Genomic DNA, 19,771 nt, shown 5'->3' with positions numbered 1-19,771 from the left:
AATCCCTCCTTGGAATAAGAAGCCCCCCTTACAGCCCGTCTCTCCTTTATCCTCTTAAACATCAGTCTCTGTTGAAAAATTAACCTTCAACTCAACATGTGGCACTTCCACAAATGCGGTGCTTAGACCTCCCTCCCTCCTTGCCGCTTTATAAATGACTTAAGATGCTATCTAAGCTTAATCCATCCTGATTCGCCGGTAGACTGACAGCATTTAGAGAGGGATCGAGGGGTGTTTTTGAATGCTGGACTGGAGAAAGTCGCCAAAGTTGCTTAACAGAAAGTTAATCAACGGGGCTTAACGAAGCAGAGGACGAGAGGGAGCGGATCACATTGTTAGTTTGGACGTTAAAGCTCTGTTGCAAAGGTCAGTCCGGTATACACAATGGAGGCTCGGGTGTATACATAATACCTCTGGAAATTTGTATGAATTTGATAACGCGGCTCATCCTCTGAGTGTTAATCCTCGATAAACAGGCTGAGAGGTGCTCAATGTGTAACTGATGCTGCAGATATCCCCCTCGGAAAGAGAAGAGGGCTAGCTAAGACAAATGTCATACAATGGACCGGGCCAAATGTCAAACCATTCAATGAGAAATGGAAACGAAGAGGATTAGAAGTGACATTTCTTTCGGTTGTTCCCTCTTTGGACATAGTGTTTTGTACAAATTGCATATTATTGCCACTGCTGAGGGAGGGATTTCACCTTTCTAAGGACAATGGTACTGTTGACCAATGAGTCTGAAAGACATGTTAGATAAGTGCCTCTACCGTCGGACAGAAAATGTTCCCGATGGCACTTCTATGTCATCGTTTAAAGTTCTTTGTAGCTTGGACAATGTGGAACCAAGGCTACTTTCATGTTTTCCATATCTAACCTGATGATATTACAATGTATTCATATTTGAAATAAAATGGCTAAATATAATGATACTTTCACCACAGTGTTTCCCCTAGGATTTTTTTCAGCAGCGGTGGCAAAGTTAGCATGAGGGGGGTGTGATAGTGGGCATGGCGAATTGCGTGGTCACCGACCAAAGAATTTTAAAGGCTATCCTCTTTGGCTGCTTTAAAGTAAATTTCCTGCAATTCTACACATTTGGCCATGGCTTATGGCGTTTTATGTTATCTGAGTGACTAAAACATAACAAAATCAATGTCATGACATTTTTATTTTATATTCTCTAAATAGTTTTTATTGCCGATCATTAGTTCTCAAAGATATATAGCTCCTTTATCTTTTCTATATACTTTATATCTGGTTTTAGTTTTACCATAGCAATTTTTTATTAAAATGTTTTTATTGAAGTGGCTACAACGATTTAGAAGCAGCAGCCAGCCACTGCTAAATTAATATATGGTACGGCACCACCAAGCACTTGATATAATGGATACCATTTCAACTACATGCAAATTACAAACATAAAAATATATTACTGACTAGCAGTTTTTTCATCATTATAGCACCCTAATGAGCTCTTAACTGGAACCCCTGGTTAACAATATTGTTCATATAACGATATTACAGATTATTACAGGGGCATAATCTCATGATCTCCGCCACCTCATTGAACAATTACATTTGATAATATATGATAATCATCTGTAATCTGGTGCCCAGTCGTACATGGATATTGCAGGTCTTTTTGTCACATGTATATCAAATCACGTCTGTGGCAACAGCAGCCTAAAAGTGATTGACAGCTGGGGAAGCCAACACTATGCTTGGCGTCAGCTTAGCCTCTCCCTCAAACTCTGACAAGTGTAAAACAGCTGCTACACACACTGAAGCACTCTCTCTGCTATCAATGTCCACCGCCATCACAGACTGATGGAAACTGGCACTGGAAAATTGAAATGGAGAGGAGACGAGGAAGACTGAATAAAATGTAGGCAATTTCCAAATAACAGACAGACGTGAGACCCTGGCTCATTTGTAAACCTTTTGCCAAATGCAATTGGACGTAAACCATTTTCAAATGTTTAAGCTGATTTGCATAAATCCATATAAAACACTCTTCCCGGGAAGGTGTCAGTCAGCACCAGCTCCACCTGATGCCTGGGCATCATTAGCTGGGAGAACTGAGTCGGCATCCCAAATGGCACCCTATACCCTACATAGTGCACTACTTTTGACCAGAGCACTATGGGCCCTGACCAAAAGTAGTGCACCATGTAGGGAATAGGGTGCCATTTGGAATGCAGTTGAGAGTAATTTGAGTCATATTTGGCTGCCTAGCCAATCCACTTCCACCACAATGTTTGTAATCACTTTAAAAAAGCATTCCTTTCCTGTTATCTCTGTAATGGGTTCTAGTTTACTCTGAGGCTCTTCAATGACTCCATATTGCTTTCTTTGACTACCTGACTATCTTTTTAGCCTGAGTATGAAACAAAAACTGTTTTGGGCATGTTTTACCCATTCAAACTGCCTTCTAAAAGGACTGTTCTGCTTTGGGACAAACTTGTCCTAAAAAGTGGTATTTTCACTGGCGAATAAAAAGTGGTATTTTCACTGGCGGTGGTAGGGTTTATCCCGGGCTGCGTGCCAAATGGTACCCTATGGCCATTGGGCTCTGGTCAGATGGAGTGCACTATGTAGGGAATAAGGTTCAATTTGGGAGGCAGCCCTGATTTCAGGATTTCATTATGATGCCAACCTCAGTCTGAGCCCTAGCGCATCCATGAAGAGTGCAAACTAAACTAAGCCTGCCACCATAGCCACTGCCTAAAGCCCCTATCAACCATTACCAGTTGTGCAGACAGACTTGGTATCAGAGTTTACAGATTCGCTCTAACAGTATTTGGACCCGAGTGGGCATCTAATTGCCATAATGACATTTCTCTCACAAAAAGGTCCACACTGTTAACGGAGACGGGGGAGCAGCTGCTACTCACAGGGAACCTCTGAGGACCCACAGCAGGTCTGGGCTGGCTCTGGGCAGGAGGCAGCAAGGGCACTGCAGACAGAGAAAGATGTAGAAGATTGGGGGTCGAGAAAGAAATGGGAATAGGAAGAGAGAACGAGTGTGGGGAGAAGGAGAGGCAGTCCATTAGACACCCCTTTGTGAGCTGTTACACAGGCACGTTTTAAGCCTCACACATCGCACCGAATGTGGATCTAGCATTCGTCTGAGAACTGTTTTTATATTTCACCTCCAAAATGGGCTCCCACTTTTACCCATCTGGATAGAGGCAAAAAGGAATTAAAGAATGGACATAGTAAAAGCATGCGGTTGTAGTTCTCTTAAAGGACCACAGGTTAAGGTAGATGGGTACATTTGGCTCTGAGGCCACTTCATCATACAGTATTAGCTAGGCTTTTTGACTTCAGTAAATATTACATGCATCTTCAATTCATAATCAGTTTGTTGTAACTGGCAATGGGGATTCATTTAATGGCAGAAATTGTAAAGGACAGTACATTGTATATACAGAGCATTTGGAAAGTATTCAGACCCTGTCCCCTTTCGTTACATTACAGCCTTATTCTAAAATGGATAGGGGGCAGTATTTTCACGTCCGGATGAAAAGCGCGCCCAAAGTAAAACTGCCTGCTACTCAGGCCCAGAAGCTAGGATATGCATATAATTAGTAGATTTGGGTAGAAAACACTCTGAAGTTTCTAAAACTGTTAGAATAATGTATGTGAGTATAACAGAACAGATTTGACAGGCGAAACCCTGAGCACAATCCATCCAGGGGAAAAAAATTGAGGTCACTGTTTTCCAATGGTTTTCTATGGGAGACTTGGGGGCACAGATTGCAGTTCCTATGGCTTCCACTAGATGTCAGTCTTTAGAAATTGTTCGATGTTTTTCTTTTGAGAAATGAAGTAGTTTGCAGGTGTCACTCTGAAGGGCTTTAGTCTTCTGTTGTGCGTGAACTGGAACGCGCTTCACATTGTTTTTATCCGGTATTAGAAACAGTTTATTCCGTCTTAAATTTGATCGTTTATTTACATTTTAGGATACCTGAGGTTGGGATTAGGAACGTTGTTTGAAATGTTTGGACTAAGTTAACATTTAATTTATTAGATACTTTGTAGACATGTTGGAACCGGTGTATTTCTGAAAAAAACGTGCCAAATAAATTGACATTTTGGGGATATAAAGGAGTTTATCGAACAAAATGACCGTTCACTGTCAGACATTTGAGATACCTTTGAAGATATTTTTGCTAAGGCATTTATTATATGGCTAATTCTGACTTTTGTGTCGCACCTGCCTGGTTGAAAAAGTATTTTCATGTGTTGGTATGCGGGGCGCTGTCCTCAGATAATCGCATGGTTTGCTTTCGCCGTAAAGCCTTTTTGAAATCTGACACAGCAGCTGAATTAACAAGAAGTTAAGCTTTATATTGATGTATTACACTTATATTTTCGTGAAGGTTGAATATAGATATTTCTGTAGTTTGAATTTGCAAAAAAATCAATCCCGCTAACGGGATTCGAGCGGGATTCGCGCTTAAGGGATCCATAAGAGGTTAAAAAAAAAATCCCCTCATCAATCTACACACCATAACGACAAAGGGAAAACAGGTTTTCAGAAATTTTTGCAAATGCATTAAACCTAAAAATCAGAAATAACTAATTTACATAAGTATTCAGACCCTTTGCTATAAGTCTTGAAATTGAGAATCTTGTTCCCATTGATCATCCTTGAGGTGTATCTACAACGAAGTCCACTTGTGGTAAATTCAATTGATTGGACATGATTTGGAAAGGCACACGCCTGTCTATATAAGGTCCCACAGTTGACAGTCAAATCAAATCAAATTTATTTATATAGCCCTTCGTACATCAGCTGATATCTCAAAGTGCTGTACAAAAACCCAGCCTAAAACCCCAAACAGCAAGCAATGCAGGTGTAGAAGCACGTGCATGTCAGAACAAAAACCAAGCCATGAGCCCCCGAGACAGGATTGGGGAAGGGTACCAAAAAATGTCTTCAGCATTGAAGGTCCCCAAGAACACAATGACCATCACCATTCATAAATTAAAGTGGTTTGGAACCACGAAGACACTTCCCAGAGCTGGCTGCCGAGAGAAACTGAGCAACTGGGGGAGACGGGACTTTATCAGGGAGGTGACCAAGAACCTGATGGTCACTGAAAGAGCTCCAGAGTTCCTATGTGGAGATGGGAGAACCATCCAGAAGAACAACCATCTCTGCAGCACTCAGTCAGTGTTTCTCATTAAAAGGCACATGATAGCCTGCCATAAAGGCACCTAAAGGACTCGCAGACAATGAGAACCAAGATTATCTGGTCTGATGAAACCAAGATTGAACTCTTTGGCCTGAATGACAAGCGTCATGGAGGAAACTTGGCACCATCCCTACGGTGAAGCATGGTGGTGGCAGCATCATGCTGTAGGGATGTTTTTAAGCGTCAGGTGACTGGGAGACTCGTCGGGATCAAGGGAAACATGAACGGAGTAAAGTAGAAAGAGATCCTTGATGAAAAGCGCTCTGGAGTAGGTTAGGACCTTAGACTGGGATGACGGTTCACCTTCCAACAGGATTATGACCCTAAGCACACAGCCAAGACAAAGCAGGAGCAGCTTTGGGAAAAAATCTCTGAATGTACACATCTGGACAGATGCAAAAAGGAACTAAAGAACGAGGCTGTAATCACAGCCAAAGGTGATCCAACAAAGTGATGAGTAAAGTGTCTGAATACTTATGCAAATGTGATTTTTATTTGTCATTATGGGGTATTGTGTGTAGATTGAGGGGGGGGGCGATGTAATCCATTTTAGAATAAGGCTTTAAAGTAACAAAATGTATAAAAGTCAAGGGGTCTAAATGCACTGTATGGGTTCAGGGACATTTGCCAACCTCTAAAACACTCCCGTTATCCTGTCCCCCTCCACACACACACACACACACACACACACACACACACACTTCAATGGCAGTCCAACAGATTGAGGAATGGAGATGCTGCCAAAAAAACAACAAACCTATTACTGGCTTTGAGAAGTGTCCACATGTCATTCAACCCAAACACTTTTCAAAGCAGTGCACTGATAACTGCCAACAGAATTGCATCTTATGCCTTCACCTAAGTTGCAAATACTCACAACATTCAACAGAAGAGGCACTATCATTACAATAAGTCAGAAGCCAATGAAAGGGGACCAGGTGTGCGTATCAAATAGCACCTTAATTCCCTATATAAAGCACTACACTGACCAGGGCCAACAGTAGTGCATTATCTAGGGACTGGGGTGCTATTTGGCCCTGCAAACATGCGGAGCAGCCCAAATTACAGACCTACCTTGTGCAGGGGAGGATGCAGTGCCCCTGAAATGGGGGTTGATGTGGATGTTCTTGGGCTGCTGCTCATGTTGCTGTTGGTGGTTGTGTGAGGGAGGGGGACTCATCATGCGGTGTGGTGGGTCCGTCTGGGGCCTGACTGGTGCCCCACGTTGGGCCATGTGCAGGGGGAGGAGGGGCTGTAGGGCCAGCGGCCCGCCGCTGTGCTCCTGGAAGGAGGGCCCTCGAGGGCCACCCTGACGATGGTGCTGCTGAAGATGATGACGTGGGTGAGGGGGAGTCATTCTCGAGGGAGACCGCTAATTGGAGGTTACGGGAGTGATGTAGAGGGAGAGTGATGGAAGACCGACAAGTCAGAGATGTCGAGTAACATATAACCTACAAAGCATTACATGGGCTTGCTCCTACCTCTCTCTCTGATTTGGTCCTGCCGTACATACCTACACGTACGCTACGGTCACAAGACGCAGGCCTCCTAATTGTCCCTAGAATTTCTAAGCAAACAGCTGGAGGCAGGGCTTTCTCCTATAGAGCTCCATTTTTATGGAACGGTCTGCCTACCCATGTCAGAGACGCAAACTCGGTCTCAACCTTTAAGTCTTTACTGAAGACTCATCTCTTCAGTGGGTCATATGATTGAGTGTAGGCTCTGGAGCAACGAACCGCCCTTGCTGTCTCTGCCTGGCCGGTTCCCCTCTTTCCACTGGGATTCTCTGCCTCTAACCCTATTACAGGGGCTGAGTCACTGGCTTACTGGGGCCCTCTCATGCCGTCCCTGGAGGGGGTGCGTCACCTGAGTGGGTTGATTCACTGATGTGGTCATCCTGTCTGGGTTGGCGCCCCCCCCCCCTTGGGTTGTGCCGTGGCGGAGGTCTTTGTAGGCTATACTCAGCCTTGTCTCAGGATGGTAAGTTGGTGGTTGAAGATATCCCTCTAGTGGTGTGGGAGCTGTGCTTTGGCAAAGTGGGTGGGGTTATATCCTTTCTGTTTGGCCCTGTCCGGGGGTGTCCTCGGATGGGGCCACAGTGTCTCCTGACCCCTCCTGTCTCAGCCTCCAGTATTTATGCTGCAGTAGTTTATGTGTCGGGGGGCTAGGGTCAGTTTGTTATATCTGGAGTACTTCTCCTGTCCTATTCGGTGTCCTGTGTGAATCTAAGTGTGCGTTCTCTAATTCTCTCCTTCTCTCTTTCTTTCTCTCTCTCGGAGGACCTGAGCCCTAGGACCATGCCCCAGGACTACCTGACATGATGACTCCTTGCTGTCCCCAGTCCACCTGGCCGTGCTGCTGCTCCAGTTGCAACTGCTCTGCCTTATTATTATTGGACCATGCTGGTCATTTATGAACATTTGAACATCTTGGCCATGTTCTGTTATAATTTCCACCCGGCACAGCCAGAAGAGGACTGGCCACCCCACATAGCCTGGTTCCTCTCTAGGTTTCTTCCTAGGTTTTGGCCTTTCTAGGGAGTTTTTCTTGCCACCGTGCTTCTACACCTGCATTGCCTGCTGTTTGGGGTTTTAGGCTGTGTTTCTGTACAGCACTTTAACATATCAGCTGATGTACGAAGGGCTATATAAATACATTTGATTTGATTTAAATGAGTATGTATCACGAAAGGTCCACCACCCACAGGACATCCAGCCAACTTGACAACTGTGGGACGCATTGAGTCAACATGTGCCAGCATCCCTGTAGAATGCTTGACACCTTGTAGAGGCCATGCCCCAACAAATGAAAAATGTTCTGATGGCAAAAGTGGGTGAAACTCAATATTAGGAAGTTGTTCCTAATGTTTTGTACAAACAATGCAACAAAAATAATAATCCAAACAGTACAAATAAAATAATGTGTGTCCCCTCAAAGTCCACCTCATTCCACAAGTTATTTTGTAATCTTTTTTTTTGAAGGTAATTTTGCTTGAGTAATTAGAGATGGGAGCTCCATGCGATCAAGGCTCTGTCTAAAACCGCACATTGCCATGATTTTGTTTTGGACTTGGGGACTGTGAAGAAACCCCTGGTGGCATGTCTTGTGGGGTATGTATGCGTGTCTGAGCTGAAAGTTATTTGATTATGCAGAAAATCTGGAATTTGTGTCACTAATATTTCTCATAACTAAAAGAGAAGCAGTTAATATCTCAACCAGGAAACACTGTTGATGTTAGTTCTCTATGTGCAGTTAAGGGCAAGGCATCTGTTTTGAGCCAGCTGCAGCTTTGTTAGGTCTTTCTATGCTGCACTTGATCATATTACCAGACAGTAATCAAGATTGAACAAGACCAGAGCCTGAACAACAAACAGTTAATGTGTCAAAAATTATAACAGATATACCCCTCATCTTTACAAAACCTTTGTCAATATGACTTGCCCATGATAACTGACCATCCAATGTTCTACAAAGAAGTTTAACTTCCTCAATGGTCACTCCCTTTATGTACAACTCCAATTGAGGTTTAGGTCTTAGAGAATGTTTTGAACCAAATACAATGCTTTTCGTTTTAGTTGTATTTTTATTAAAATCACCCATTGTGATACTGACTAACTCATTAATAATGTCAGTGAGTTCACTGGCATTGGGTGCTGACATGTAGAGTATGGAATAATCCATACTCTCATACATAGTCCTACACTGAACAAAAATAAACGCAATATGCAACAATTTCAAAGAGTTACATATAAATTAAATTTACAGTTATATTGAAATAAATTCATTAGGCCCTAATCTATGGATTTAATCCTAATCCACTCTTCAATGCCGATGCAAAATTTCTGGATATTGGCCGGAATTAGAGAATTCTGTCGTACACGTCGATCCAGAGCATCCCAAACATGCTCGACGGGTGACATGTCTGGTGAGTATGCAGGCCATGGAAGAACTGGGACATTTTTGGCTTCCAGGAAGTGTACATATCCTTGCCACATGGGGCTATACATTATGAAACAAACATGAGGTGATGGCGTTGGATGAATGGCATGATAATGGGTGTCAGGATCTCATCACGGTATCTTTGCATTCAAATTGTCATTGATAAAATACAAATGTGTTTGTTTTCCGTAGCTTATGCCTGCCCATACCATTGCCCCATGGTGGCGGTGAGGTTCTGTTCACAACATTGACATCAGCAAACCTCTCACCCACACAACGCCATACTGATGTTTACAGTTGAAACCGGGATTCATCAGCGGCCATCGAAGGTGAGCATTTGCCCACTGAAGTCCGTTACAACGCCGAACTGCTGTCAGGTCAAGACCCCCTGATACGGTTTGTGAAAGTTCGTGCAGAAATTAATTGGTTGTGCAAACCCACAGTTTCATCAGCTGTCCGGGTGGCTGGTCTCAGACGATCCCGCAGGTGAAGAAGCCGGATGTGGAAGTCCTGGGATGGTGTGGTTAAACGTGGTCTGCGGTTATGAGGCTGGTTAGACTTACTGCCAAATTCTCTAAAAACGCAGTTGGACGGGGTTTATAGTAGAGAAATTAACATAACATTCTCTGGAAACAGGTGTGGTGGACAATCCTGCAGTCAGCATGCCAATTGCAAGCTCCCTCAAAGGCTTGAGACGTCTGTGGCATTGTGTTGTGACAAAACTACACATTTTAGAATGGCCTTTTGTTGTCCCCAACACATGGTGCACCTGTGTAATGATAATGCTGTTTAATCAGCTTTTTGATATGCCACACTTGTCAGGTGGATTATCTTGGCAAACGAGAAATGCTCACCAACAGGGATGTAAACAAATTTCTAAACAAAATTTGAGAGAAATAAGCCTGTTGTGAGTGTATGGAACATTTATTTTATTTAATCTCATGAAACCAACACATTACATGTGGCATTTATACTTTTTTCAGTATAGCTTTGTGTAAAACAATTTGTAAAAATTGAGAAGATTAACGGCTAAAGGGAAGTGCCCAGAGGGACAACGCACTGGACATATCTGATATTAGAGATGCTTCCATTGAAGAACAAAATCCGGGTTCTATTGGATAAATAACTCTCCAACCATGTGATGGCAGGCAATGTATAGCCGTAGCAAGTGAGTTTAGTTGTCTAACAATTTATGATCAATAACATCAAAGGCTGCACTGATTTCTAACAATACAGCTCCAACTATCATGTTATTATCCATTTATTTTAACCAAATCAGTCATCTGAGTCAGTGCAGTACTGTTGAGTGCCCTATATGCATGCTGAAAGTCAGTAGTTAACTTATTTGGTCAAACACAATTCTCTCCATCAATTTACTAAGAACAGATAGCAAACTGATTGTGCAGCTGTTAGAACCAGCAATGGGTGCTTTACTATTTTTAGGTAGTGGAATTACTTTAGCTTCCTTCCACACCTGTGGACACACTCCTTTAGGCTTTGGTTAAATATATACAGTGGCTTGCGAAAGTATTCACCCTCCTTGGCATTTTTCTTATTTTGTTGCCTTACAACCTAGAATTAAAATAGGGGGATTTTTTGGGGGGATTGTATCATTTGATTTCCACAACATGCCTACCACTTTGAAGATGCTAAATATTTTTGTGTGAAACAAACAAGAAATAAGACAAAAAAAACAGAAAACTTGAACATGCATAACTATTCACCAGCCCCAAAGTCAATACTTTGTGGAGCCACCTTTTGCAGCACTTACAGCTGCAGGTCTCTTGGGGTACGTCTCTATAAGCTTGGCATATCTAGCCACTGGGATTTCTGCCCATTCTTCAAGGCGAAACTGCTCCAGCTCCTTCAAGTTGGATGGGTTCCGCTGGTGTACAGCAATCTTTAAATCATACCACAGATTCTCAATTGGATTGAGTTCTGGGCTTTGATTAGGCCATTCCAAGACATTTAAATGTTAATCCATAAACCAGGGTTGGGCCCTTCAGTGGGGCCTTTCAGAACAGGTGTATATACACACTGAGATCATGTGACACTTAAATGAAGTCCACCTGTGTGCAATCTAACTAATTATGTGACTTCTGAAGGTAATTTGTTGCCCATATCTTATTTAGGGGCTTTATAGCAAAGGGGGTAAATACATATGCACATACCACTTTTCTGTTTTTGAAACAATTTTTAAAATTTCACTTCACCAATTTGGACTATTTTGTGTATGTCCTTTACATGACATCCAAATAAAAATAAAATGTATATTACAGGTTGTAATGCAACAAAATAGGACAAACGCCAAAGGGGATGAATACTTTTGCAAGGCACTGTAGCAAATAGGGGTGGGAATAAAGTCTGCTACCATTCTCAATAGTTTCCCATTAAGGTTTTCTATACCTGGTGGCTTATCATTATTGATGGATAATAGTTTTTCCACCTCTCCCACACTAAACTTGACCAAATTCAAAACAGCAATTTTAGTCTTTCATTACTACATATTAGAGGTCGACAGATTAATCGGAATGGCCGATTAATTAGGGCCAATTTCAAGTTTTCATAACAAATCGGTAATCTGCATTTTTGGACACCGATTATGGCCGATTACTTTGCACTCCACGAGGAGACTGCGTGGCAGGCTTACCTGTTACGTGAGTGGAGCAAGGAGCCACGGTAAGGTGCTAGCTAGCATTAAACTTATCTTATTAAAAACAATCTGAACATAATCAATAGTTAACTACACATGGTTGATGATATTACTAGTTTATCTAGCTTGTCCTGCTATAATCGATGTGGTGCCTGTTAATTTATCATTGAATCACAGCCTACTTCGCCAAACGGTTGATGTTTTAACAAGCACCTGGCTTAAATGGTGCCTCTAGAGACAAAACCTCTCTCATCGTCACTCAATGCCTAGGCTTACCTCCACTGTACTCACATCCTATCATACCCTTGTCTGTACAATATGCCTTGAATCTATTCTTCCACGCCCAGAAACTTGCTACTTTTACTCCCTGTTCTGAACGCACTAGACGACCAGTTATTTTAGCCTTTAGCTGTACTCTTATCCTACTCCTCTTTTGTTCCTCTAGTGATGTAGAGGTTAACCCAGGCCCTGCAGCCCCCAGCATCACTCCCATTCCCCAGGCGCTCTCATTTGTTGACTTCTGTAACCGTAAAAGCATTGGTTTCTTGCATGTTAACATTAGAAGCCTCCTCCCCAAGTTTGTTTTATTCACTGCTTTCGCACACTCCACCAACCCAGATGTCCTAGCCGTGTCTGAATCCTGGCTTAGGAAGGCCACCAAAATTCCTGAAATTTCCATCCCTAACTATAACATTTCGCAACAAGATAGAATTTCCAAAGGGGACAGAGTTGCAATCTACTGCAGAGTTCCGTCATACTTTCTAGGTCTGTGCCAAAACAATTCGAGCTTCTACTGTTAAAAATACACCTTTCCTGAAACAAGTCCCACACCGCTACCGCTTGTTATAGACCCCCCTCGGCCCCCAGTTTGAGGGAAGTTCGCACTGTTAAGTGACCTAAACTGGGACATGCTTAACACCCCCGGCCGTCCTACAATCTAAGCAAGATGCCCTCAATCTCACACAAATCAAAGAACCTACCAGTTACAACCCTAAATCCGTAACCATGGGCACCCTCTTAGATATCAATCTGACTAAACTACCCTCTAAATACACCTCTACTGTCTTCAACCAGGATCTCAGCGATCACTGCCGCATTGCCTGGGTGCGTACTGGGTCCGCGGTCAAACGACCACCCCTCATCACTGTCAAACGCTCCCTAAAGCGCCAAGGCTTTCGACTCTGTCAATTGCCACATTCTTTTCAGCAGACTCAATAGCCTTGGCTTCTAAAATGACTGCCTCGCCTGGTTCACCAACTACTTCTCAGACAGAGTTCCGTGTGTCAAATCAGAGGGCCTGTTGGCAGTCTCTGGCAGTCTATGGGGGTGCCACGGGGCTCAATTCTCGGGCCGACTCTTTTCTCTGTATATATCAATGATGTCGCTCTTGTTGCTGGTGATTCTCTGATCAACCTCTACGCAGACGACACCATTCTGTATACATCTGGCCCTTCTTTGGACACTGTACTAACAAACGAGTGTCAACACCACACAACTCTCCTTCCATGGCCTCCAACCACTTTTACACTCTAGTAAAACTAAGCGCATGCTCTTCAACTGATTGCTGCCCGCACCCTCAAGCCCGACTAGCATCACTACTCTGGATGGACGGTTCTGACCTAGAATATGTGGACAACAACAAATACCGCAAACTGGATGTCGTCTATCACAGTGGCATCCGTTTGATCACCAAAGCCCCATATTCTACCCACCACTGCGACCTGTATGCTCTCATTGGCTGGCCCTCACTACATATCCGTCGCCAAACCCACTGGCTCCAGGTCATCTATAAAAGTCTTAACCAGGTAAAGCCCCGCCTTATTTCAGCTCACTGGTCACCATAGCAACACCCACTCGTAGCAGGCACTCCAAAAGGTACATTGCACTGGTCATCCCCAAAGCCAACACTTACTTTGGCTGCCTTTCCTTCCAGTTCTCTGCTGCCAATGACTGGAACAAATTGCAAAAATCTCTGAAGCTGGAGTCTTAGATCTCCCTCTCTAACTTTAAGTATCAGCTGTCTGAGCAGCTTACCGATCACTGTACCTGTACACAGCCAACCTGTAAATAGCACACCCGACAATGTCATCCCCATATTATTACTTACCCTCTTGCTCTTTTGCACCCCAGTATCTCTACTTGCACATCATCATCAGCACATCTATCACTCAGTATTAATGCTAAATTGTAATTATTTTCACCTCTAGGGCCTATTTATTGCCTACCTCTCTACATTTGCACACACTGTACATAGATTTTTCTATATGTTTGTGTAACTTGTTGTTTTGTTGCACTGCTTTGCTTTATCTTGGCAAGGTCACAGTTGTAAATGAGAACTTGGCCAACCTGGTTAAATAAAAGGTGAATTTCTTATATAAAAAAGGAATTAAATGCCTCTGTTCCCTCATCCTGTTTCAAAACCATGGAGGAAGGTTGTATGATCAATTCTCAATCCCTAGGCTTGCAGGCCCCTGGCTGAGAAAGCATCTCTTTATTCATGCTTTGTCCTGTTCTGTAATCTTAGGATCTATATGCTTAGAATAATGCCTTGTAATGCTTAATGCCTTGTTTGTAAATCCATTCATTGTACAATGTTAATTAAATATCTGCCTTTGACAGACCATTTTCATACCAATTCTTGCTAGTCAACGTCAACTCATTGCCTAATGCTAGCTTGTATATTTTATTGCATCTTGTAGATCTTTATTGAGTCAGATAATGTTAGGCTAATTCCATAGTCTAATTACGAGTTGCATGTGATGTAAATATAATATACTGTATAAAAACATGTCAAATATTGATGCCCACTATAGCAGTCCCAGCCACAAGGAATAACTACATCACGGTCTGTGTTCAAGCTGTAAAATAAACCTTGCTAGCTAGTTAACAGCTAGGCTATCTACTACGCCAAGCAGCTCTTCATTCTAACTTTTGGTAGGCAGGATCCCTGGACAGATATAGTGGTCGCAGCAACTGAGGCTAACTGAGTTGCAGGATCCCCCCCCAAAAAAGGAAACAAGTAACCAAACTTTTTCATTCGAATAATTTTCAAAACATAACCTTCAAAACATCAAACCGAGCTATCCCTCCTTCCACGTTCAACAAGTGACCTTCAACCTTCCAAAGCGTTGCATACAGTTGAAGTCAGAAGTTTACATACACCATAGTAAAATACATTTAAACTCAGATTTTCACAATTCCTGACATTTAATCCTAGTAAAAATTATATTTTAGGCAAGTTAGGATCACCACTTCAAGAATGTGAAATGTCAGAATAATATTAGAGATAATGATTTATTTCAGCTTTTATTTATTTCATTACATTCCCAGTGGGTCACACGTTTACATACACTCAATTAGTATTTGGTAGCATTGCCTTTAAATTGTTTAACTTGGGTCAAAGGTTTGGGGTAGCCTTCCACAAAAAGTTGGGTGAATTTTGGCCAATTCCTCCTGACAGAGCTGGTGTAACTGAGTCAGGTTAGCAGGCTTCCTTGCTCGCACACGCATTTTCAGTTCTGCCGACAAATTTTCTACATGATTGAGGTTAGGGCTTTATGATGGCCACTCCAATACCTTGATTTTGTTGTCCTTAAGCCATTTTGCCACAACTTTGGAAGTATGCTTGGGGTCATGGTCCATTTGTGAGACCCATTTGCGACCAAGCTTTAACTTCCTGACTGATGTCTTGAGATGATGCATCAATATATCCACATAATTGTCCTTCCTCATGATGCCATCTATTTTGTGAGGTGCACCAGTCCATCCTGCAGCAAAGCCCCCCGACAACATGATGCTGCCACCCTGCGCTTCACGGTTGCGAAGGTGTTCTTCTGCTTGCAAGCATCCCCCTTTTTCCTCCACACATAATTTTGGTCATTATGGCCAAACAGTTCTATTTTTGTTTCATCAGACCAGAGGACATTTCTCCAAAAAGTACAATCTTTGTCCCCATGTGCAGTTGCAAACCGTAGTCTGGCTTTTTTATGGCGGTTTTGGAGCACTGGCTTCTTCCTTGCTGAGCTGCCTTTCAGGTTATGTCGACATAGGACTCGTTTTACTGTGGATATAGATACTTTTGTACCGGTTTCCTCCAACATCTTCACAAGGTCCTTTGCTGTTGTTCTGGGACTGATTTGCACTGTTCACACCAAGGTACGTTCATCTCTAGGAGACAGAACGCATCTCCTTCGTGAGCCTTATGACGGCTGCGTGGTCCCATGGTGTTTATACTTGCATACTATTGTTTGTACAGATGAACGTTGTACCTTCAGGTGTCTGGAAATTGCTCCCAAGGATGAACCAGACTTGTGAAGGTCTACAATTGTTTTTCTGAGGTCTTCGCTGATTTATTTAGATTTTCCCATGATGTTAAGCAAAGAGGCACTGAGTTTGAAGGTAGGCCTTGAAATACATCCACAGGTACACTTCCTAAAGCCATGACAATTTTCTGGAATTTTCCAAGAAGTTTAAAGGCACAGTCAACTTAGTATATGTGAACTTCTAACCAACTGGAATTGTGATACAGTGAATTATAAGTGAAATAATCTGTCTATAAACAATTGTTGGAAAAATGACTTGTCATGCACAAAGTAGATGTCCTAACCGACTTGCCAAAACTATAGTTTGTTAACAAGAAATTTGTGTGGAGTGGTTGAAAAACGAGTTTTAATGACTCCCTTTAATGACAACCTAAGTGCATGTATACTTCCGACTTCAACTGTATATGGAGGAACATCTTAAATGGACGGATTATATGCTTCAAGAAATGTCTAATAATAAAAAGTCCGCGAGAAACTAAATCCAATGCCATCACAATGGCATGTGAGAACAAGAAAACAATTGTCTACATAGCTGTGCCTTATTAGTTTTGCAAGCATAGCTTTAAATCGCCTTGCACACATACACTCAAGTAAGCTAATCGTAAACAATTCTATAATTTAAAGTGACATTACAGAATATCAAGAGATAGATAATCCTTTTATATTGTGTCAGATTATTTTAATAAGATTTACCTGCATGCCCATATGTAGAGCCACCATTGGGAGCCTCAGGTCATTCATTCGTCCTCTTCCTCCACCAAAGTCTCCCATCCCAAATCCGGGGAACCTCCCTCTTAATCCTCGACCTCTGAATCCTCCTCCTCGGCCTCCAAAGCGGCCCTGCTTCCTCTGGCGCTCCTTCTCCTCAAACTCCATCAGGCCTGCTTTGGCCTCTTCAGACAGCTCTGGAGGGCAAAACAAATCCCCACAAGGTTAACATTAGAACATTCAAATACAAGCATTTTCTTTTGATCCAAACAGTTTAGGTACAGGCGTTAAACTTGAAATGCCCTTCAACCAAACAAAGCACAAAAATATATTACAGTTTATATAACAGTCGAAGGTTGTACATAAATGTACCTAATGTTTCAGGAATGTTCCGTCTTTTGGTTCCCGCATCCGCCAGCCGCACAACACCAGACGTGACATCTTTACGCTCCGTTTTGAAACGCAACCGGCCAGACTCTCCATCGTCGTCTTCCTCTTCATCCTCGTCTTCCTCCTCCTTCACTTCTTCCTTTGGCTCTGCTTCATTCTCAGCCTTTAGAAATATAGGGATCATCTTAGCCATCAGATACAGGTAACTGCCAAAATAGAAAAGCCATACAATGTGATATTGAAAGCAGGTGCTTCCACACAGGTGTAGTTAATTAAACATTTAACATCCCATCATGCTTAGGCTTATGTATACAAATGCTGGGCAGGACATTATTTTGGCCCCATATCCCCACCAAAAGGAGGACGATGTCCCTATCTACAAGACATGAGTGGTTACTGAATGGGTTGATGAGCATGAAAACACTGTAAACCATATGCCATGGCCGTCTCAGCGTTCTCCACCACCATCAACAGAACATCAAATGATGGAATTTCTCGTGGAAGAATGGTGTTGCATCTAGTGTTGTCACGATACAATACCAGGCCAAGTATCACGATACAGAGTAGTATCACAGTACCATGTGGCCTAGCGTCCTGCTCGCCCCACCATGTGTGCTACACAAAATCCTGTCACTGAAATTCACTCTTCTACTCAATACAACACATTGAATTGAACTTGTTCAGTGGATAATAGAATACTGCAGAGAGCTGATAGCTCATATTTGCAAAGGTGTACCTGGGATTTGGCTGGAGGAATGGGAGGAAGGAACATATTAATATACAGTGGGGCAATAAAGTATTTAGTCAGCCACCAATTGTCAAAGTTCTCCCACTTAAAAAGATGAGAGACTATGACAGACAAAATTAGAAAAATCCAGAAAATCACATTGTAGGGTTTTTAATTAATTTATTTGCAAATTATGGTGGAAAATAAGTATTTGGTCAATAAAATAAGTTTCTCAATACTTTGTTATATTCCCTTTGTTGGCAATGACAGAGGTCAAACGTTTTCCGTAAGTCTTCACAAGGTTCTCACACACTGTTGCTGGTATTTTGGCCCATTCCTCCATGCAGATCTCCTCTAGAGCAGTGATGTTTTGGGGCTGTTGCTGGGCAACATGGACTTTCAACTCCCTCCAAAGATTTTCTATGGGGTTGAGATCTGGAGACTGGCTAGACCACTCCAGGACCTTGAAATGCTTCTTTCGAAGCCACGCCCAATTTTTCAGTTTTTGATTTGTTAAAAAAGTTTGAAATATCCAATAAATGTCGTTCCACTTCATGATTGTGTCCCACTTGTTGATTCTTCACAAAAAAATACAGTTTTATATCTTTATGTTTGAAGCCTGAAATGTGGCAAAAGGTCGCAAAGTTCAAGGGGGCCGAATACTTTTGCAAGGCACTGTATATATATATATATATATATATATATATATATATATATATATATATATTTAAAAAATCTTTAAAAACATATAACAATCATTAGATCAGAGAAGCCAACAATTGGATCAGAGATGCAAACATTGAAATAATATTCAAATCTATTTTTCCATGTACATAAATAATCATGTTTGACAGATATAATGAAGGATAATTAACATCTAAATGGTCACAAGACCAGAGAGTGAAGGACAGTGCCTGTTGCGCACTACACATCACCCACCTTGAATCTGAGCGGAGGCGGTCCGCATTTAGAAAATGATTCAACCTGGGATAGGGCCTGAATTTCAGCCTGATTGATGTTCCCAAAGTAAACTACCTGTTACTCAGGCCCAGAAGCCAGGATATGCTTATAATTTGTAGCATTGGATAGAAAACACTTTGAAGTTTCTAAAACTGTTAAAATAATGTCTGAGACTAAACAGAACTGATATGGCAGGCGAAAATCTGAAGAAAATCCAAGCAGATAGGCGTCCCGCTATCCCTAATGAACATTACCCAGTCACTACAAAAGATACAGGGGTCCTTCCTAAGATACAGGCATCCTTTACTTCCAGAGAGGAAGTAACCCACTCAACGATTTCATCACGAGACCAATGATGACTTTAAAACAGTTGAATGCCTGTGATAGGAGAAAACTGAGGGTGGATCAACATTGTAGTTACTCCACAACACTAACTAGAGCGTGAAAAGGAGGAAGCCTATACATAATTTTAAAAAATCCAAAATATGCATCCTCTTTGAAACAAGGTACTAAAGTAATACTGCTAAAAATGTGGCAAAGCAATTCACTTTTTGTCCTGAATACAAAGTGTTGTGTGTTGTTGGATCTGCCCCAAACGTAACAAAAGTACCACGCCATATTTTCAAGCATAGTGGTGGCTGCGTCATGTTATGGGTATGCTTGTAATTGTTAAGGACTTGGGAATTTCAGGATAACTAAAGACATGTAATAGAGCTAAGCACAGGCAAAAAAAATTGGTTCAGTCTGCTTTCCACCAGACACTGGAAAATGAATTCACCTTTCAGCAGAACAATAACCTAAAACACAAGACCAAATCTACACTGCAGTTGCTTACAGAAGACAGTGAATGTGGTCGATTATCAGT

The 19,771-nt window shown here is 42.2% G+C and overlaps 1 protein-coding gene across 21 annotated transcripts in view; it reads right to left on the bottom strand.

Annotated features, from left to right (window-relative positions):
• The window catches only part of rbm33a (RNA binding motif protein 33a), a 45,947-nt gene that overhangs the window by 15,487 nt on the left and 10,689 nt on the right, over positions 1-19,771 (bottom strand). For 7 of the 21 annotated variants that reach the window (XM_090199897.1, XM_021563024.3, XM_021563030.3 and 4 more), the window contains 4 exons: positions 17,202-17,382; positions 16,815-17,026; positions 6,282-6,579; positions 2,898-2,959 (listed from right to left, as the gene is read on the bottom strand). In XM_090199897.1, the coding sequence (XP_090056023.1) occupies positions 2,898-2,959; positions 6,282-6,579; positions 16,815-17,026; positions 17,202-17,382 (753 nt within the window). The remainder of the gene's footprint in view (positions 1-2,897; positions 2,960-6,281; positions 6,580-16,814; positions 17,027-17,201; positions 17,383-19,771) is intronic. The other 14 variants (XM_021563032.3, XM_090199902.1, XM_090199899.1 and 11 more) reach the window with 4 other exon arrangements.

Source organism: Oncorhynchus mykiss, chromosome 15 (assembly GCF_057628025.1).
Source record: "Oncorhynchus mykiss isolate SJ-2025 chromosome 15, ASM5762802v1, whole genome shotgun sequence".
In the NCBI taxonomy this organism is placed as follows: Eukaryota; Metazoa; Chordata; class Actinopteri; order Salmoniformes; family Salmonidae; genus Oncorhynchus; species Oncorhynchus mykiss.
The sequence above is the reverse complement of the archived record's forward strand: the minus strand, read 5'-3'. Positions and strand labels throughout refer to the sequence as shown.